Here is a 21,186-nt window from a genome sequence, read left to right on the forward strand (position 1 = left end):
GTGTTCTGGTGAAGGGGTGCTGGCGGCGGAGCAGCCCCCATGGATCCCGTTCTCTCCCAGAGGACCACCGAAACAGGTAAGGTGATTGTCTCTCAGGGGAGGTGAGTGGGGGGGTGTTGTTTGGTGTGTGCGTGCATGGGGTGTGCGTGTGAGTGTTTAGAGGGGATGTGTGAGTGCGTGTATGTATGTGGGAGGTGTAATGTGTGCAGGGGAAATGTTCAGTGTATGTATGTGTGCGTGTATGTGTGTGAGTGGTGTGAGCGTGCATAAAGTGGGGGCGGGGGTATGTTTGGCGGAGTCTATTGGGGTCGGGCGGGGGTGCTACCACCTTTGGGGGGCAGTAGGGGGGTCGTGGGTGTTGGGGGTGGACTCAGGGGAGGGGGAGACCCCAAACAGTGCCAGGGAATGAATTCTCTGGCACTGATTGTGTCTACCGCCATGGATTTCCTGGCAGTTCAAAACCCCACGAAATCCATGGTGGTATGCAGGGTCATGATACCGCCGGCGGACTAGTGACGGCCGCCGGGCTGGAGACCGTTGTCTCCAGTCTGGTGGTCGTTACCGCCGTGGCGGACGGTGCGGTACATTGGCGGTTTGGCATATGCCAAACCGCCAATGTCATAATGGGGGGGGTGGTAATGACCGCCGGCTTGTTTGCGGTCCTACCGCCATCATTGCACCGTCTGCCAGGGTCGTAATGAGGGCCTGTGTGCCATGTCCCCTAAACACTGCATGTAATATTTGTAAGTCACTCCTACAGCAGGCCTTTCAGCCCTAAGGCAGGGTATTACATGTGAGGGCATATCTGCAAGAACAGATATGCCCCTGCTATGTCTTTGTCTATTCTTAGACATAGTGAGTGAACAGGGAATCCATTTTAAGTACATGTGCTGGACACTGGTCAATACGAGTTCCCCAGATACATGATGTCTTCACTGAAAATAGGTATGTTTGGTATCAAACTTCTTGTATTAATAAGCCCTCCCTGATTCCAGTGATGGATCTATTAATACATGCACCCAGAGGACACCTTAGAGGTGCCCCCTGAAAACCTACTGATTGCTGGTGAGCTCACTGACTAGTTATAACCAGTCTGCCAACAAAAGACTAGAGTCTGACCCCCAAGGGTGAGAGCATTCTCCCTGAAGGTCAGAAACAAAGCCTGCTCGGGCAGGGGTGTTGCACACCCCTTCCCACAGGATGATCTGCATTCCAAGGCAGGAACCTTCAAAGAAGCCCACCACCTTTGGTATGCAGAACTGGCCCTCCTCAGAGGGAGATGCCGATGCCCCCCTGCCCCAGAGCCCATCTGGTACCTGGACAGGCGGGAAAATTAGCTATGCAGGAGGCGTGTTGCATTCCCAGGCTGAACACACCCCTAGGGGGACCTGCCTGAAATGAACTCGGGAATTCCACCATCTTGTGTGTGGTGGAATTAGGAATTCTGTGACAGAGTGAAGCCAACTCCCCAAAGGAAGTGGTCATCTAGGGGTTGTAGTGACCCCAAGGGTAGGTAGCCCATGGCCTACTGCCCTTCACTTCTCTTAATGCCCCCTAAATTGAGTATTTAGGGGAGCCCCTGATACCAAGTTCTCAGATCTTTCCTGTACACAAAAGAAGGAGTGGGAAAGAAGCCTGTTGAATCCGATAACCGAGGAGCATGACTGACCTCTCCTGGCTCTGCAGCCTCCAAGAAACTGAGAGCTGCCACTGCTCCGTAAATCACCAAGAACTCCCATGGAGCAGAAGAGCTGCTTCCCTGCATCCGCGGACACCCAAGAAAGAACTGTGAGGACTGGGGCCACCAAAAAGCCAACACCGGACATCACTGCACCTGAGCCGCCTAGCCCGAGCTGAAGTGGGGCAACGGTGTCAGTGTGATCCCCAGGACCTCTAGAAACGAAGCCCACCTTGAGTGCATGCACTGTGGAATACCCGACCGCATCTGCAGCCTGTTTCTGCTGACTCCCTCTGCAACTGCGAGTGAGCAGGAGACAAAGACATGACGCCCCAGGACACTTCTGCACCAGTCCGCCCCGGGACTGAGAAGAGAACCAAGAGTGTCCCTACATGTCCCCGCCTCGGGGGACCTGAGCCCACTTGTTGGCTTAGGCAAACTGGACCCCCAGTCCGTGTCTGCAGACTGTTTCTGTGCCCCCCGCAACCGCAAGCAACTCCTGAAGACACCACTGCACCCGAGCCCCACAGCCCGAGGAGAAGTGGACCGACGGTGTCCCCACGTGCCTGAGGACCTCAAGGGTCGAGCCCCCATGGGGGTTGCTCTGGAGTGACCTGCCAGTTCCTCCCAGCAGCAAGTATGTGACCGGACCAATCCCCATGGACTGACACGGGGCACCCGATTTTAAGCTGCACCCCTTATTCACCTTAAGTCCTGGAGATTTGTCCCATAAGTCGCTGTATTATACCTTTATACGGTGCTCGTTCTTCCTCCATAGGATACCATTACCGCATTGGAAAAATGCACTATCTCCACTTTGAAAAAACTCTCAAAATCTATAACTGGAAAAGTACTCATCTGATTCCAGTGATCTTGGTATCTAATTGTAAATAAAAGTAGGTGTTATTTTTATAAATTGGTGTTGGATTTCTTTATTGAGTGTGTGGCTTACATGCTTAGCACTCCCCTCTGATATGCCTAACGGCTCGCCCACACTACCACAAAAGAGAGCACTTGAGAGTCCTGTGTGGCTCTGTGATACCTCGGGGTTTGCCTGGACTCTTTGCACAGCACACCGCATTTTGGCCCGCTATTTAAAGACCCAGCTTCCTACATGGACAAGGATGGCTAGAAAGGTGAATCCTATTGATTGCTTGGGAAGGACACGTGTGTCTATCTGTATATGGCCAACGTCAGTGGTGTTTCAGTGTCGTGCATGACGGTTATTGTGGTTTTATCACTGTGCCTTCGTGTGTTCTGAATCGAAAAGTGACACATCGGATTCGGATGCTTGGTTATAGATGCTAATGTGTGGATAGATATATCTGTGAAGTCTATTGGTGTCATGCGTGGTGGCAGAGGCTGCTCTTTTCATGTCACAACAAACATGTAACTGAGCTTAGGCTGGAATTTAGCAGAGGGCAGCTAAGAGGGAAAGCTGCATATGCGATTGTGGCTACCACCAACAGATCGGACCATAATCCGCAGATATGCTTGACTGTGCGCGTGTTGGCGAGATAAGGGACCTTCCAGTAGACAAAATGGGCTTATCCTTTGAACTTCACAGACTGGACTGGACGTAACACTGAAGCAATTGCAGGCAACTCTTCCATTTTAGTGGCAAGAAGATGAGTGGCAGTGAAGAGAGCCAACGGTAGGTGTGAGGGAAACGTCGAGCTATGCGGTGCATTGAAGACCAGCAAAGTGCTTGTATATCCAGACCTAGTCTGTAGAACCAAAATCCAGGAGAAATAAAGTTTTAGAAGTTTATAGAGGAAGGTCACACACACACGCATCAATAAATTAGCAATTTTGAAAAAGTGTGGTGTGAAGCTGGGATCAGGCACATCCATTAAAAAATTGGGTAGGGTTTGGGCACTTGAGACAAGAGGGCTAGGCTTAGGTGGCTGGAAGGGGCCTTATAGGGAATCTTAGGTGTCTCATCCTTGCAATGACCAAAGGAGGGTTTAGCAGTACTTAGAATAAGTGAAAGTGCTTAAAGAACCAGGAGATGTTTGACCCTGTGGGGCTTTCGATCGCTCGTAGAATGAGCTGCATTGCCATGAAGTGAGGCCTGGTGTTTGGTGGAGGGCACAGCCTTATAATAGTGCCTCCTGTGATGCAGATCTGAACCTGCTCTGTCTTCCTCAGGGACCAACGGCTGTGGGGTGAACAATGGTGGCTGCTCCCACCTCTGTTTCGCAAGGACGAGTGACTTTGTATGTGCTTGTCCAGATGAGCCTGATGCACGGCCCTGCTCCACCCGTGAGTTCAGCTTTGTTCCCTTCCTGTCCCCTCCCCTGCTCCACCAGTGAGTTCAGCTTTGTTCCCTTCCTGTCCTCTCCCCTGCTCCACCCCGGAGTTCAGCTTTGTTCCCTTCCTGTCCTCTCCCCTGCTCCATCTGTGAGTTCACCTTTGTTCCCTTCCTGTCCCCTCCCCTGCTCCATCTGTGTGTTCAGCTTTGTTCCCTTCCTATCCCCTCCCCTGCTCCATCTGTGAGTTCAGCTTTGTTCCCTTCCTGTCCACTCCCCTGCTCCATCTGTGTGTTCAGCTTTGTTCCCCTCTTGTCCCCTCCCCTGCTCCATCTGTGAATTCAGCTTTGTTCCCTTCCTGTCCTCTCCCCTGCTCCATCTGTGAGTTAAGCTTTGTTCCCTTCCTGTCCCCTCCACTGCTCCATCTGTGAGTTCAGCTTTGTTCCCTTCCTGTCCTCTCCCCTGCTCCATCTGTGAGTTCAGCTTTGTTCCCTTCCTGTCCCCTCCCCTGCTCCATCTGTGAGTTCAGCGTTGTTCCCTTCCTGTCCTCTTGTGTGCTCCATCTGTGAGTTCAGCTTTGTTCCCTTCCTGTCCCCTCCCCTGCTCCATCTGTAAGTTCAGCTTTGTTCCCTTCCTGTCCCCTCCCCTGCTCCATCTGTAAGTTCAGCTTTGTTCCCTTCCTGTCCCCTCCCCTGCTCCACCCGTAAGTTCAGCTTTGTTCACTTCCTGTCCTCTCCCCTGCTCCATCTGTGAGTTCAGCTTTGTTCCCTTCCTTTCCCCTCCCCTGCTCCATCTGTGTGTTCAGCTTTGTTCCCCTCTTGTCCCCTCCCCTACTCCATCTGTGAATTCAGCTTTGTTCCATTCCTGTCCTCTCACCTGCTCCATCTGTGAGTTCAGCTTTGCTCCCTTCCTGTCCTCTCCCCTGCTCCATCTGTGTGTTCAGCTTTGTTCCCCTCTTGTCCCCTCCCCTACTCCATCTGTGAGTTCAGCTTTGTTCCCTTCCTGTCCCCTCCCCTGCTCCATCTGTGAGTTCAGCTTTGGTCCCTTCCTGTCCCCTCCCCTGCTCCATCTGTGAGTTCAGCTTTGTTCCCTTCCTGTCCCCTCCCCAGCTCCATCTGTGAGCTCAGCTTTGTTCCCTTCCTTTCCCCTCCCCTGCTCCATCTGTGTGTTCAGCTTTGTTCCCTTCCTGTCCCCTACCCTACTCCATCTGTGAGTTCAGCTTTGTTCCCTTCCTGTCCTCTCCCCTGCTCCATCTGTGAGTTCAGATTTGTTCCCTTCCTGTCCTCTCCCCTGCTCCATCTGTGAGTTCAGATTTGTTCCCTTCCTGTCCTCTCCCCTGCTCCATCTGTGAGTTCAGCTTTGTTCCCTTCCTGTCCCCTCCCCTGCTCCATCTGTGAGTTCAGCTTTGTTCCCTTCCTGTCCCCTCCCCTGCTCCATCTGTAAGTTCAGCTTTGTTCCCTTCCTGTCCCCTCCCCTGCTCCACCCGTAAGTTCAGCTTTGTTCCCTTCCTGTCCTCTCCCCTGCTCCATCTGTGAGTTCAGCTTTGTTCCCTTCCTGTCCTCTCCCCTGCTCCATCTGTGAGTTCAGCTTTGTTCCCTTCCTGTCCTCTCCCCTGCTCCATCTGTGAGTTCAGCTTTGTTCCCTTCCGGTCCCCTCCCCTGCTCCATCTGTGAGTTCAGCTTTGTTCCCTTCCTGTCCCCTCCCCTTCTCCATCTGTGAGTTCAGCTTTGTTCCCTTCCTGTCCCCTCCCCTGCTCCATCTGTAAGTTCAGCTTTGTTCCCTTCCTGTCCCCTCCCCTGCTCCACCCGTAAGTTCAGCTTTGTTCCCTTCCTGTCCTCTCCCCTGCTCCATCTGTGAGTTCAGCTTTGTTCCCTTCCTGTCCTCTCCCCTGCTCCATCTGTGAGTTCAGCTTTGTTCCCTTCCTTTCCCCTCCACTGCTCCATCTGTGAGTTCAGCTTTGTTCCCTTCCTTTCCCCTCCCCTACTCCATCTGTGAGTTCAGCTTTGTTCCCTTCCTGTCCTCTCCCCTGCTCCATCTGTGGGTTCAGCTTTGTTCCCTTCCTGTCCCCTCCTCTGCTCCATCTGTGAGTTCAGCTTTGTTCCCTTCCGGCCCTCTCCCCTGCTCCATCTGTGAGTTCAGCTTTGTTCCCTTCCGGTCCTCTCCCCTGCTCCATCTGTGAGTTCAGCTTTGTTCCCTTCCTGTCTACTCCCCTGCTCCATCTGTGAGTTCAGCTTTGTTCCCTTCCTGTCCCCTCCCCTGCTCCATCTGTGAGTTCAGCTTTGTTCCTTTCCTGTCCCCTCCCCTGCTCCATCTGTAAGTTCAGCTTTGTTCCCTTCCTGTCCCCTCCCCTGCTCCACCCGTAAGTTCAGCTTTGTTCCCTTCCTGTCCTCTCCCCTGCTCCATCTGTGAGTTCAGCTTTGTTCCCTTCCTGTCCTCTCCCCTGCTCTATCTGTGAGTTCAGCTTTGTTCCCTTCCTGTCCTCTCCCCTGCTTCATCTGTGAGTTCAGCTTTGTTCCCTTCCTGTCCTCTCCCCTGCTCCATCTGTGAGTTCAGCTTTGTTCCCTTCCTTTCCCCTCCCCTGCTCCATCTGTGAGTTCAGCTTTGTTCCCCTCTTGTCCCCTCCCCTACTCCATCTGTGAGTTCAGCTTTGTTCCCTTCCTGTCCTCTCCCCTGCTCCATCTGTGAGTACAGCTTTGTTCCCTTCCTGTCCCCTCCTCTGTTCCATCTGTGAGTTCAGCTTTGTTCCCTTCCGGTCCTCTCCCCTGCTCCATCTGTGAGTTCAGCTTTGTTCCCTTCCGGTCCTCTCCCCTGCTCCATCTGTGAGTTCAGCTTTGTTCCCTTCCTGTCCCCTCCCCTGCTCCATCTGTAAGTTCAGCTTTGTTCCCTTCCTGCCCCCTCCCCTGCTCCATCTGTGAGTTCAGCATTGCTCCCTTCCTGTCCCCTCCCTTGCTCCATCTGTGAGTTCAGCTTTGTTCCCTTCCTTTCCCCTCCCCTGCTCCATCTGTGAGTTCAGCTTTGTTCCCCTCTTGTCCCCTCCCCTACTCCATCTGTGAGTTCAGCTTTGTTCCCTTCCTGTCCTCTCCCCTGCTCCATCTGTGATTTCAGCTTTGTTCCCTTCCTGTCCCCTCCTCTGTTCCATCTGTGAGTTCAGCTTTGTTCCCTTCCGGCCCTCTCCCCTGCTCCATCTGTGAGTTCAGCTTTGTTCCCTTCCGGTCCTCTCCCCTGCTCCATCTGTGAGTTCAGCTTTGTTCCCTTCCTGTCCCCTCCCCTGCTCCATCTGTGAGTTCAGCTTTGTTCCCTTCCTGTCCTCTTGTGTGCTCCATCTGTGAGTTCAGCATTGCTCCCTTCCTGTCCCCTCCCTTGCTCCATCTGTGAGTTCAGCTTTGTTCCCTTCCTGTCCCCTCCCCTGCTCCATCTGTAAGTTCAGCTTTGTTCCCTTCCTGTCCCCTCCCCTGCTCCACCCGTAAGTTCAGCTTTGTTCCCTTCCTGTCCTCTCCCCTGCTCTATCTGTGAGTTCAGCTTTGTTCCTTTCCTGTCCTCTCCTATGCTCCATCTGTGAGTTCAGCTTTGTTCCCTTCCTTTCCCCTCCCCTGCTCCATCTGTGAGTTCAGCTTTGTTCCCTTCCTTTCCCCTCCCCTGCTCCATCTGTGAGTTCAGCTTTGTTCCCCTCTTGTCCCCTCCCCTACTCCATCTGTGAGTTCAGCTTTGTTCCCTTCCTGTCCTCTCCCCTGCTCCATCTGTGAGTTCAGCTTTGTTCCCTTCCTGTCCCCTCCTCTGCTCCATCTGTGAGTTCAGCTTTGTTCCCTTCCGGCCCTCTCCCCTGCTCCATCTGTGAGTTCAGCTTTGTTCCCTTCCGGTCCTCTCCCCTGCTCCATCTGTGAGTTCAGCTTTGTTCCCTTCCTGTCCCCTCCCCTGCTCCATCTGTGAGTTCAGCTTTGTTCCCTTCCTGTCCTCTTGTGTGCTCAATCTGTGAGTTCAGCATTGCTCCCTTCCTGTCCCCTCCCTTGCTCCATCTGTGAGCTCAGCTTTGTTCCCTTCCTGTCCCTTCCCCTGCTCCATCTGAAAGTTCAGCTTTGTTCCCTTCCTGTCCCCTCCCCTGGTCCATCTGTAAGTTCAGCTTTGTTCCCTTCCTGTCCCCTCCCCTGCTCCACCCGTAAGTTCAGCTTTGTTCCCTTCCTGTCCTCTCCCCTGCTCTATCTGTGAGTTCAGCTTTGTCCCTTTCCTGTCCTCTTCCCTGCTCCATCTATGAGTTCAGCTTTGTTCCCTTCCTTTCCCCTCCCCTGCTCCATCTGTGTGTTCAGCTTTGTTCCCCTCTTGTCCCCTCCCCTACTCCATCTGTGAGTTCAGCTTTGTTCCCTTCCTGTCCTCTCCCCTGCTCCATCTGTGAGTTCAGCTTTCTTCCCTTCCTGTCCTCTCCCCTGCTCCATCTGTGTGTTAAGCTTTGTTCCCCTCTTGTCCCCTCCCCTACTCCATCTGTGAGTTCAGCTTTGTTCCCTTCCTGTCCCCTCCCCTGCTCCATCTGTGAGTTCAGCTTTGTTCCCTTCCTGTCCCCTCCCCTGCTCCATCTGTGAGTTCAGCTTTGTTCCCTTCCTGTCCCCTCCCCAGCTCCATCTGTGAGCTCAGCTTTGTTCCCTTCCTTTCCCCTCCCCTGCTCCATCTGTGTGTTCAGCTTTGTTCCCTTCCTGTCCCCTACCCTACTCCATATGGGAGTTCAGTTTTATTCCCTTCCTGTCCTCTCCCCTGCTCAATCTGTGAGTTCAGCTTTGTTCCCTTCCTGTCCCCTCCCCTGCTCCATCTGTAAGTTCAGCTTTGTTCCCTTCCTGTCCCCTCCCCTGCTCCACCCGTAAGTTCAGCTTTGTTCCCTTCCTGTCCTCTCCCCTGCTCCATCTGTGAGTTCAGCTTTGTTCCCTTCCTGTCCTCTCCCCTGCTCTATCTGTGAGTTCAGCTTTGTTCCCTTCCTGTCCCCTCCCCTCCTCCATCTGTGAGTTCAGCTTTGTTCCCTTCTGGTCCTCTCCCCTGCTCCATCTGTGAGTTCAGCTTTTTTCCCTTCCGGTCCTCTCCCCTGCTCCATCTGTTAGTTCAGCTTTGTTCCCTTCCTGTCCTCTCCCCTGCTCCATCTGTGAGTTCAGCTTTGTTCCCTTCCTGTCCCCTCCCCTGCTCCATTTGTGAGTTCAGCTTTGTTCCCTTCCTGTCCTCTCCCCTGCTCCATCTGTGAGTTCAGCTTTGTTCCCTTCCTGTCCCCTCCCCTGCTCCATTTGTGAGTTCAGCTTTGTTCCCTTCCTGTCCTCTCCCCTGCTCCATCTGTGAGTTCAGCTTTGTTCCCTTCCTGTCCTCTCCCCTGCTCCATCTGTGAGTTCAGCTTTGTTCCCTTCCTGTCCCCTCCCCAGCTCCATCTGGGAGCTCAGCTTTGTTCCCTAGCTGTCCTCTTGTGTGCTCCATCTGTGAGTTCAGCTTTGTTCCCTTCCTGTCTTCTTCCCTGCTCCATCTGTGAGTTCAGCTTTGTTCCCTTCCTGTCCTCTCCCCTACTCTATCTTTGAGTTCAGCTTTGTTCCCTTACTATCCTTACCCTTTGCACTTTCTGGGTCTCCCAGGGTGCGGTCCATGCTTTGGCATTCCTTTCTGCCTGCTCCTTGAGGCACATCACCCATTACCCCTTGCCTCTGCTGGTCCTGCATTAGAGCCCTTGTCCCTGTCACAGAGTCTACTGTTCCCTGTGTTATAGAGCTCCCTGCCCATGTTGCATCCTGTCCCTCCCTGTGCCCGTTGCATTCCCTCCACATGTTGCATTCTGTGCAATCCCTGCGTGTGCAACCCCCCACCCAGTTCTCTGTCCCAACAGTTTCTCCTGCCCTCTGCTGAGCCCACTGCAAATGCTGCTGTTGAGGAATTCTCATAATCACTCTCGTTTTCTGCTTCAGTCCCTGGATTTTCTCCACCTATGCCTGAAATGACGAGTGCCAGTGGGAGGAGCGTGACCCCGCCTCGTCGGCCACAGACATCCACAACCCGAACTCACACCTCTCTCGAAGCTGCAGCAGGAAAGTATGTGACTTTCTCTATTGGAGTCTGTTTTTGGGGGCCGGGCACTTTTAATGATACTTCTTTCTGATGGATAATTCTACTTACAGATTCCTCACTTCCTGGATATCACAAGTGCCAGACTGGATCTGGAAGCTTCTGACAACGTTTGTGCACCGGTCGGAGATGCTGGCTCTATCTCAGCGCCATACGTAGAGTCGCAGTGACGTCACTGGAGCCATACAGCACCCACCTGGCACCCTGGCATCAGTTCTGTATTTCCATACCTTTCCACTCTGGTCCAAACCTTCTCTCCTGAGCTTTGACTTCATTGCTCTCCAGATTGTTTCCTCATGGCTGGTGCAATCCATTAGGAGCATGTCCCCACCAAAGACATTAGAGTTTAATCCTCGTCTCAAGTGCAATAATTCGATTTTGATCACAGAAGACCATGACGACTGTGGTGCGTGGGTTTGAGGCATGGACCAAGAGCTTTCGACCTGTGCGTCCGCCCCGATTGAGTTCTATGTCCAGGTCTAGATTTGCCTTCCTCTTCTTTCGTCTTCAAAGTCCTCCAGGGAGAAGAGGAGGAAACCATACAAAGAAGAAACTCTCGGACTCCCCTAGGAGGTGATCGATATCGAAGGGTAAAGCCGTACTTTGTTCTTCCCCTCTGGCTCCTTCTTCAGAGCCAGAATTAGTGAAAAGTGTTCTTCCTCAGGAGGCTTTACCAGCCCCAGCACCGCTTCCATCACCGGTGCCTTTAACAGTTCTGGGTACCGCAAGATGCTGGTGCCTGAAGCACAGCCGGCCTCATTCCTCCATGCAATGATGGAAATGCTCAGGCAGGCATTGGCCCTTTCTGGAGTGCCCTCATACCCTATGTTACCATTTCGGTCCTGTTTGAGGTACGCCGATAAGTGCTCCACAAGTAAAGAGCATCCGTCTGGCCCAGTTGACACCACCTCCAGCACCATATGATGATGATACAGGTACTGATTCTGCCCAATTTACCAACATCACCTCTGACCCCTGAGGAAGTTTCGCTGACCCTTGTTAACCACAGCGATCCAGGAGGGAGCTCCATGTTTGAGGAGGAAAACTGCACAGTGGATCGTGCTTGCACCCATCTGCACTATCGAGACACCGTGCATTAAATGTTTACCACAGATTCTGATTTCTAGCAGCTTCCGGAAGAGGAGCATTCAGACACGGATGCTAGCGAGCCTTCGCAACCTCTCCCAACATCTGACATAGCTGGTTTGCTAACCATACAGAATGCAAGGGAACTAGATACATTGTCAGATTTAGACACAGACCCACCACTGTGCCTTGCCCCAGCAGAGAGTGTTGTTTCATACAGTTCTCTAGAAGGCATCAAAGGTGCTTGAATTGCCTCTCCCTTCATAGGAGCTTAGACCAAACGTTCTCACTAAAGTCCTGCAGACTGCCACCATTTTGGCAAAACCTCTGCTTCCATTGAATCAGGCCATTGTAGAGTCCGTGAAGTAGGATGGAGCACACAGTGACAAGGCGATACAGGGCTGCACCTTGGTGCACCCTTTGCTATAGAGTCTTTTTGTCTAGTCTTCCCCCACATCTTAGATTATTTCTAACTCTTTTTCCCACCCATCGAGCAGATACGAAGTCCAAAAGGTTGGAAGGGGTGGAAAACATGGTATTCTCTACAAGTAGCCTAGCATTGAGCTTCTTCATTGCCGCTTACCTTCTTGCATAGTAAACATGTCCTATGGGACATGACCGCAATGATTGTGCCCAGATTCCCTGCCCATCTGAAAGGTTATTTTATGGAGATAGTCTGCAATGGTCAAGACCCATCCTGACACATAACCAGGGACGGGGTTGGACATGGCAGTTTCAGTCAGTAGATAGGGCCACGGGGTCTTGAGTGGCCTCCACCGTCACCTCTGTGCATTTTACAGGCTTTTCCTGCGATTGCCATGCCACACTTATGGACATGTCAGTTAAAGACGAGCATCTCTTCAAAATCAAGGCAGACATGGCATTGTAACTGATTTTTAGGACTTCAGTCTCTGGTGGAGGATTTTCAACAGTTTCAAATGTTCAGAGGCTTCTCCAAGGGATTTCTGTATATTGAAAACCTGCCTGTCCGGATCGTTGCAGTATTCCTTCCTCTCCTTTTCCCTTATACCATCAGGAAGGCCTCTATAGCTCGCCTCTGAAGGAGTATGTGTGGCCCGTAGGAGAGCGGGTATCCTCCTTTGTCCAAGCCTGAAGGCCATAACATCAGATCAGTGGATTCTTCGAATTGTAGCAAGGAGGTGTACCCCACCATTCTCTCAGCAAACCCCCCAAGCCCCCCACCACCACCACCACGACCATCCAAGTATCCCTCCCATTAGTCCCTTCAGTCAAAGGAGCATCTGCAGATACTGAAGCAGGAGTTGGCAGTCCACCTACTGTGAAGAGCATGGGGTTGGTGCAAGAGCAGGAAATTGCAAAGGGGTGCTACTCTCTGTACTTCCTGGTCCCCAAGAAGGACAGTGGTCTCCTGAACTTGTACCTGCACAAACAGTATTTCAGTGAAGCAGAGCACATGATGGTTCCCATCATCTTGTAGGAGGTAGGATAGTGTCTCTCGACTTTTATGAAGTGGGCTTCCCCATACTGATACTGCAGCTGAACAGGAGGTACTTGCATTTCATGGTGGGGCCACTCACTACCAGTTTGAGGTCCTCTTGTTCAGATTGACATCAGCACCTCAAGTCTTCGCCGAGGTGATGGCAGTGGTTGTGGTCCCTCTCAGTAGGTTGGGCATCTCCCAATCCCATTACCTAGAGAAGACAATCTGCTCAGAGCCAGTTTGCTGCTGAATGTGTCACTTCACTTTCATGTAATAGCATCCTTGCTGTTCAGTTTTGACTTTTCCATCAACTTTCCCAAGTCTCACCTAGAGCTCTGTCAGTGTCTTCTGCTCATAGGGCTGTACTAGATACATCACTCCAAGCCGTCCCTCCTCCACAGAGCATCCATGACATTTGGGATATATTTCCATTGATTTAAATGGGAGCTCAGTTTCCAGTACTGACAGATCTGCACCTGTTGTCGATTGGTTTATTGAGTCATCCTGGTCACGCATGTACACTGGCACATGAGAGGCCCCCAGTGGTACCTTCACAGGCAGTACGTCCAGCACCAGGGAGATCTGATGGCGTCCGTTGTGATGTCCAGGGACACTGCAGTGAATTTGAGCTGGTGGTCTACATAGAAGAACGTGTCTTAAGGTGTAGCCTTCTGTCCATCCCCGAAGAACTTGGTTTTGACTTTCCTAATGGGTGCTCTATTTAGGTCCCTCCGTTGTTGCCTGTTAATGTTTATTGACCTTCAGGATAGTTTTTCTTGGCTGTTCTTACTTCAGTGAAATGTGTCGGAGAGCTGCAGGCACTAAGCGTTCACACACTGTTCACACGCTTCTTCCCGGGCATGCTTGTCCTTAGAAAGTAAGAGCCTTCTCTGCCCAAAGTGGTGCCCCCGCACTACCACCACCTGGGTCTGTCTATCTCTCTTCCCACTGTCATCCTCACCTCATCCAACCACATAGGAAGAGGATTTGCACCAGCTGGACTCCAGGGGTGCAATTAGTTAATAAATAGACCGTACCATGGAGATCAGGTCTGACGACCAGCTCTTACAGGGTGTACAGCAGGAAGGGCAGATAGTGTTGTGCATTCAGATATGCTATGCCTTTGCAATGGAGGAGTTGCTTGAGGGAATTGGAACCCACGCCACCAAAGCAAAATCTTCTAACACAGCCTTTGCTAGCGGTGTTCTTTTAGTTGAGATTGGAGAGCAGTAATACGGGCTTCCTTCACCCCTTCGCCAAGCACGACTGTTTGTACCCAAAGGTGAGAAAGGCTGGCCATTTCACTCACTCTTGTCTTTCAGGATTTTTTCATCTGACCGTTGCTTCAGACCCTCCACTGGGTGTGGGTATAGCTTTGAAAGCTATTGAAAAGACGAGGAATCTGCATATAGGAGTATCAATCAGAAAAACAAGTTACGTGCCTTCGCTAGCAGTCTTTCTGGTGCCTACTCTCTTTACCTGCAGATTCCTCATCGACACCTCCCTCGCCCCATTCGAAGGAAAGTCATAGAGGCGTTAGTAGGGTTCAAAGATGGATTGCTGCACTGATATTACTACTGATTGTCTTCCTTGTCTGTCTGAAAGGCACAGTTAAAAATAGGCTAGAGCTGACGTCATGGCAGGGTGTTCGCTGTATGACTCCGATGACATTACTGTTCGCTGTATGACTCCAAGGACATTACTGTGACTCCACTTCCGGCATCAAGAGCTATGTTAGAAGTTTACAGATCCACTCTGGGGCCTGCGATATTGAGGTGAGGAAGATGCAGAGGTGAGAATCCACCAGAAAATGATTTCCGGTGGTAATTAACTTTTTTTATTTCTTAAGGTGAACTTTTAAAAAACATTTGGTGCATATAAAATATCAAACTTAGAGATCAAAAGTACAGTCATGGTACATGACAAAAACACATTAAACTATTACAAATAATTGCCTGAAGGACTCCTTATGTCAAAGCAATTACTTTTGACCAAGAGTGTGACTGCCGCTTGTCAGCATTTAACTTGATGTTTGTAAAACACTCGCTGCCAACCCAGTGTCCTGACATACTGCAGTCAAGTAGCAGATGAAACTGAAAAAAATTACTTTCTATTCTCTAACTATTTACGGTGAAACCAAATCCTCCCCAGTTAAGAGAGCCTAGTCCCTGTCGCTGAGATAAAAAAGGGCCTGTTGACAACTTATTGAGAAAAGTTTGTTCCAAAGTGTAGATTTTCTTACCACTGTTTTAGGGGACTACAGTTAGACTCCTGAATCCTGCCATGCAGTCTAACAGTAGCATAGAGCATTTATTGCCAAAGTTAACCAAAGATTCAGTTTCAGTGTCTTTCCCCATCCCCTTTGAAGAGTTAATGGTTCTGGATGTAGCCAAACGTCCTATGATCAGCATCCCGTTGTGTTTTATAGCTTATGTTCAAGCACCCTATTTCTGTTTTTTTAAACATTTTCTTTATGCAGTGCAAAGGTCCTACTCTCTGTAATGCTAATAGTGTTCTCACGCAACAGAAAATAACAGATTTGATCTTACCTCCGATTTCCCTTATTTAAGGATGACCTGAGAAACCACACAGTTCATAACATTCCTTTAATTCTAGCAAAACCTTTGTGGGCCATTGCTTTTGTCCTCTTCCAGTTCATGTCCCAGTAGATGTTACCTGTGATGAGCATGCTGAGATGCTGAAAAGTATCCACTGTTTCTAGCTTGATTCCCTCCATCCTCCCGCTAACCGCCAAAACATTAGTCTTTTTCCTACCAAACACCAGCACCTTATTTATTTTGGTTTTGATTCTTCGATTGCCCAACTGGAAATACTCATGCAAACTACTAACCTTTCGCTGAAGGCGTGTAAGAGGCTCCTAACAGGAGATGGAGTTGGATGAGGAAAGTGTCCCCAGTGAGTTTCCCAAGAAGAGGCAGAAGAGTGCACAGAGAGAAGGCGACCCAACAGCACCAGGTTTGACTTTTGATGTCAGACTACTATTGCTTCAAACGTCCACCTTTGGCCAAGCGGTGTGGCTGAATTATGGCGGGAAGCCACCGAGGTATATTCAATGATTTTATTTTTCCCATAGCCTCTCCTCCTTAATTGAATTGAAGGACACCGAGATGTCCAAAAAGCAGCAGTACACTATTCTCATCTGGTTAGTGGACCTTTTGCATCCTTCCACAGCACTAAATAGTGATCTGTGGTAGTGCATGCCTTCTGAAAATCTGTCTCTTAATCAGAACTAGATTCAGCAGCTCAAAAATAAGGTACTGGCGATCTTTGCTACAGGATCCAACAAAGCAGTACATCTGTAACAGGCGCCATTCAGGTGAGGGCTTTTTATTTTTATTTTTTATAAATGGGCTAAGCTATGGCGCCCAGGAAAGAACCTGGACCCACTCCATTAACAAGGAGCCATTTACAAGTTGGAGTGGAGTATATTCCTCAAATTATGAACCACTGCGGAAACTAAAAATATTGCTTATGTAGCTGTCCAGACAGGAACAAGGGTGCTTTGTGAAAACAAACTTAATAGTCATCGACATTATTTTGAGAGTGGAAGGAGTAATGACTGGTGAGTATTCTCATTTAGAGTTCACTGCAGTCGACCACTCAGAGCCCTTGAAGCAGGAAATACTACAATCCAACCAATACGCAGACTAGAAATAGTGTTTCCTAACTGTTCTGAATTCTGGTGGTTTTTTTCCAGTGTATTTCATTGTTTTTAATTGTAAAATTAAGTGGTTATCAGTGTTTACCTATTTTGCTTGGTAAAGAAGATCATGGGGATGGTGTGTTTGCAGTGCTTTTCAAGAATTTGGCTTTTCTGCCATGCAGGATGCCTTGGGTTGTTTGCTTGTGCATTTCACATCATGAATGAAGTTTTTTGAAATAGTTGGGCCATGCCTGTGGCTTTTTATGTTTATATGAAATCCAGCATAAGGACTGCTTAGAATTCATTTTTACCAAGCAAGTGGGTCTTTGTTTACTTGAAAGCAGTCTGGGAGCTGCACTGCTTGAAGGGATGTGCACGAGTTGTCCAAGACACTTTTATTTTGTGTTCTAAGCAGCCTTCACTCTTCTAATGCATTGTCTGTCTTGGGGAAAAGAATGAACACAGCTTGGTATGATCCCAATGAATTTATCACTGTAATTTATATTGGTGATTTTGTCAAGCAGTATGGCTTCTTTCAGAACAATAGGTTCCACGCTTCATTTTGACATGGTGGCATAGGAATGAAGCTGGACTTGATCGTAGGTCTGTATCATGAACAAGTTGTAAGTCAGTACGCAGGCTCAGAAGAGGTCCAAATGCCTGTTGTTGAAATTGTGCTGTCTCCAGCACATACTGCAAACATCAGAGCAGTGACTGTCTCTTCATGCTCCTGAGTTGCACCGTCTGCAGCTTGCACACTAACCTGTAGATCTTCTGAGCTAATGTGTGCTCGGTAGGCAGCTCCGTTTCAGCAAAGCAGGTGCATGAACCTCTTCCGAGCCCGTTGTTGGTTGTTGAAGATGTTTGTGAAATGGCCATCGCCTTTCAGCCCCTTTAGGAACCAGACCATCGCCATGTGAATCTAAGAACAAGCGCGTTTCGTACAGAGCTTTATGTGAGAACGTTCACTCTAGAGGAGTCGTATGCACAATGATCTTTGTTGCCTCAACCTTGATCCCTGAGCTTTCAGACAGCAAAGCTCCTTCCCACTCAGTGAAAGAAGATGCCTCTTTCCCTGGACTCAGTCCCTGCTCATCGCTCAGCTGTCGATCTGCTGGCCACTGCACAGCAATGTGTGGTGAACAGTGAGCTACATCCATGTGAGGCACAGCATTCTCCCAACACGGGTGTGAAAGTAGGTCCAGGAAGTCCTGGGACCTTGAGGATTGTCGGAGGGCATATAGGTTGGCTTACTATAATTAAAAAGGGTCATATCAGGAGCATCCAACACAGAAACGTGCTTTGCTAGCAGAGGGCCCCATAGCACAAAAGTGCAGCAAACTCCAGTGTTTTCTGGTTTCTTCATAATACCAAATATTCTCTTTGGTGTTTTTTTTATCCGTTAAAGTTGGTTTTAACTGACTACCGGAATCCCCAGCTAAAAAGATACAGTTTGAGCACAAAAGCAGGACAGATGGGTAAGAAAAGGGCTGGTCTTCAGCTTTGGAAACTATACAAGTGAGGGCCTAATACTGTGTCGTGCCACTTATTTGGCTGTTTAGCAACCTTTGGGAACCTCTTTCCAAGCAAGAGTTTGATTGTAGCTTGTTGTGTACTAATGAACTTAAAACAAAAATACACCCACCAGTTCTTATTATGTTAATAAAATAATTGTCAGGTTTATTGGTCAAGATACTTTAGGATGCTGAGTTGCCTCAGATCTGGCAAAATGTCTGAGATTATGAGGCCCGTTGGAAACCGTCAAGCGTTAAGGGCTCGGCTGATTGTATTTTATCTCAGTGGGACAAGTGGAGTAGTGCACTACTAACCTCAGTAGACTTGTAACTGTTCGTAAAGTTTATGGAACTGTCTTGAAATGTACCAGTTGTCATTGAGTTTTTTTTAGTGGAGTGCACCCATGCGACTGAGGTCAGTGGTTTAACCAGTTCCCATTAGAACCGGGCTTCACAGTTGAGGCATGTCTTGTCTTTAGATGACGAGCCCTCCACAAACCTATGCACTAGAAAGATGGTTTAACTAGTTCTGAAATTAGAGCAGTCTTTTCAAGCTGGTGGAAGTGGACTGCTGCCTGCTGGTGTGACAATCAGGCTGCATACTCATCTTTGTAGGACCGGTGAGGGAACTAGACTCAATGGTACAGATGATGCTCTTCTCCTTGCGAGATATACTGGAAGATCTTGGGGGACTGGGCTGCAATCCCATGGCTTTAGGTGACTTTAGTCCATCAAAATCTTTCATTGAGCTGGGACGTATGTGGGGTCTTCAAGGAATCAGGTCAGTTCCTCCTGGCAGGCAAAGCCCTCCCCTTCATGTAGGTAAGCTCACTTTTTCAGTACAAGGTTCTTTCCAGGACTCGCAGACCTAGGCCTGTCTCTTTTAAGATGACCTACCAAACACTTCAAAGAGGGGCCAGAGAAGCCAACCAGAAGCCCACTTTATTCATAACTTCAAATACTCCACCAGTCCTGGAGAAATAGATTGCATGTCAGGCTAATCACTGTATGGGTTCCTTTTGCCTTGGAGACCAGTGGCAAAACAGGAAGTGGGGGATGGGTGTGTTTTCCTCCAAGAGGGGAAACCTGCTCCAAGCAAAGGGGTGGCTGGTGGCCTCTCTCTCCCTCTCCACCCAGCCCTGTTTAAATTGAAAACATTTCAGAGTGGAAACCTGAGAAAAAATAGATTTAGGCTGGGTTGCTCAACATTAACAAACTGGACTTCTCATAGAAAAGCATCTTCTTGTGGAGCGTGCGCATGGGGTCCAAATAGACCTCACCATCCATCTAGTACCTGTGAGTCAAACACACAGGTCTCCATGCATGGTCCAAACATGATATATGCTAAAGATCCACATTACAGGCATTGGATTCACCTTTAATCCAAGAGTGCCAGCAGGCCTCTCCCCTCAGGAGTGCAGGTATAAAGGTCGGTGCCTACGACAACTGATTGAGTCGCACCACCACCAGTCAACGCAGAGGGTCAGGTGAAGGGGCAGTTGTCTCTGTCACTCAGGGGTGCACTTATGTTATCTCTTATCACTGAAGCCCCCACTTTGATGACAAAGAGTAAAAGTAAAAAAATGACACATATCCAGTGGACTTGTGGGAATGCAGCATTCACTGGAGGTAAAAAACAGGGCTAAGTAGATAAAACGTATAGGACAGGTCGTTACAGCGTCACCAAGCAGCTGTGCAAAGGACGTTTGCACCAACATAGAGCAGGTCAGAGAAAATCAAGCCTGGGAGGATGGGAGTTTTACAAAGCCATTCAGTAGACTTCTGCCTCAAAACAAGGATATCCATAATCCCCCATACTTCTATGGCAGAGAACAGTTTGTTCAAAGCTCACGATCAGAACAAATCCCAAATAAAATTCCAGAACCCTCTAAATCCGTCCAGGAGACAAAAGCTTGTACTGCTGCGTCCTCAAGTTATGGAAGTCTGCCAGCATCAGATTATCTCCGTCACTTCGTACCGTTCTGTAGGGTTCCTGATGAGCCCTTGGGCTGCATGCTTGAAACGGTGTGGGGTTACTGTTTGACCTGCATAGGAATCAAGGTGGTGGCGTCTGGAAATCAGAGACATGCTCTCATCATGGTTAAGCTTAAGCAAGAGGTGTTGTAGACGAGCGTGAATATAGATACAGTTGTGCATGTTATCACCTCCCATCGTCTTCAGCAATGTTCGGTGCCATAGAATTAGTGATGAATATGAATTCTCTAAACGTAATTGTTAGAGCAGTTTGATGTTATCATATAATCTTTGGTAAGGTGTAGTCTGTGTAATCATTCAGAAATTTAAATAGCCGCACATTGTTCTGTGACAAACATGTATGCTCTGTTTGATTATGGTGGAGACTAAATCCAGCTGTTCTTGGTAAATGCCCCCTGTGTCTTGTTACTGTCTTTGCCTGGGTGACTGAAGGAGTTGAATGAGAGAAGCCAGTGACAGTTTATACTGAGAACATGTTTGTTAAGCTACATCATTTGAGTGGAGTGGAAAAAATTAAGGACATGGCCCCTCAGCAAATATCCATCCTTTTTATCAGTCTGCTTCTCCTCCTGGCCTGACCAAAATGTGCACTCGACTCTCCTCCTCAGCCGTAGATTTTCTAGATGCTCCACAAACCCAACATTTTTTTTGCCCCAGACCACAATGTATTGGGGCGGGTGGCTGTGGTATCAGTAGAATGACGGGTTGGGAGAAGCAATACTGACTTCCTCAGTCCTCAAGGGCACAAAGGAATGCTGTGCATCGCCAGATCTCTGACTGCCACTTTGCTTGTCTTACAGCTGTTCAGAGAAGGATGCCAGCCATGGCCTGTGCCCACGACAGAATGGGGCGGTGCCTGCCACCACAGGTAAGGGAAGGGAGCAACTGTAAGGCTTGATATTTGGAATCTGTCAGACTGACATGGAATGTTAGGCCCCAAGGTCCTGACTGTTGTCTCCTTTCCTCTGCTCACAACCACCTCTTATTCCTGCCTCTTCTCCCGTTTCCGGATCGATTACCGACGTCCCACCTCCCCCAGTGTTTTGCATCTCTCAATTGCTATTGTTCCTCTTTCTTTCTTTTATTTGTTCTTCACTCTTTTCTTTCTTTCATTTCCTTTTCTTACTTGTGTTCTTCCCTGTTTCATTTGCCTTTGCCTTCTCCCTCTCGTTGCTTTCTTTCTCTCAAACTCATTCCCATCTGCACATCTCTCTGCCACTCAGTTTGGCCCTTCTCCCTTTCCCTCTTGGTTCATCCTCTTTTGTTACCCTCTCTCCATCCAGTATCTTCCCCTCTCCCTTGCTCTTAAACTCTGCCTTTATTTCTTCTCTCTTGCTCTCATTCCTACACTTTACACTTCTCTTATGTATTCATTTCTAAGTTTTACACCCCGTCCCCTCCTCTTTCACTTTTAGTCGACCACGTGTGCGAGTCTAAACCCTTGCCTGGTAATTTCGTCT

At 49.3% G+C, this 21,186-nt stretch overlaps 1 protein-coding gene across 6 annotated transcripts in view; it reads left to right on the plus strand.

Moving 5' to 3' along the window:
- Nucleotides 1–21,186, plus strand: part of LRP4 (LDL receptor related protein 4) — a 460,938-nt gene that overhangs the window by 417,105 nt on the left and 22,647 nt on the right. For all 6 annotated transcript variants that reach the window (XM_069221680.1, XM_069221681.1, XM_069221682.1 and 3 more), the window contains exons 33-35: nucleotides 3,830–3,943; nucleotides 9,849–9,972; nucleotides 20,527–20,594. In XM_069221680.1, the coding sequence (XP_069077781.1) occupies nucleotides 3,830–3,943; nucleotides 9,849–9,972; nucleotides 20,527–20,594 (306 nt within the window). The remainder of the gene's footprint in view (nucleotides 1–3,829; nucleotides 3,944–9,848; nucleotides 9,973–20,526; nucleotides 20,595–21,186) is intronic.

The sequence above is a fragment of the Pleurodeles waltl genome, chromosome 3_1 (genome assembly GCF_031143425.1).
Source record: "Pleurodeles waltl isolate 20211129_DDA chromosome 3_1, aPleWal1.hap1.20221129, whole genome shotgun sequence".
Taxonomy (NCBI): domain Eukaryota; kingdom Metazoa; phylum Chordata; class Amphibia; order Caudata; family Salamandridae; genus Pleurodeles; species Pleurodeles waltl.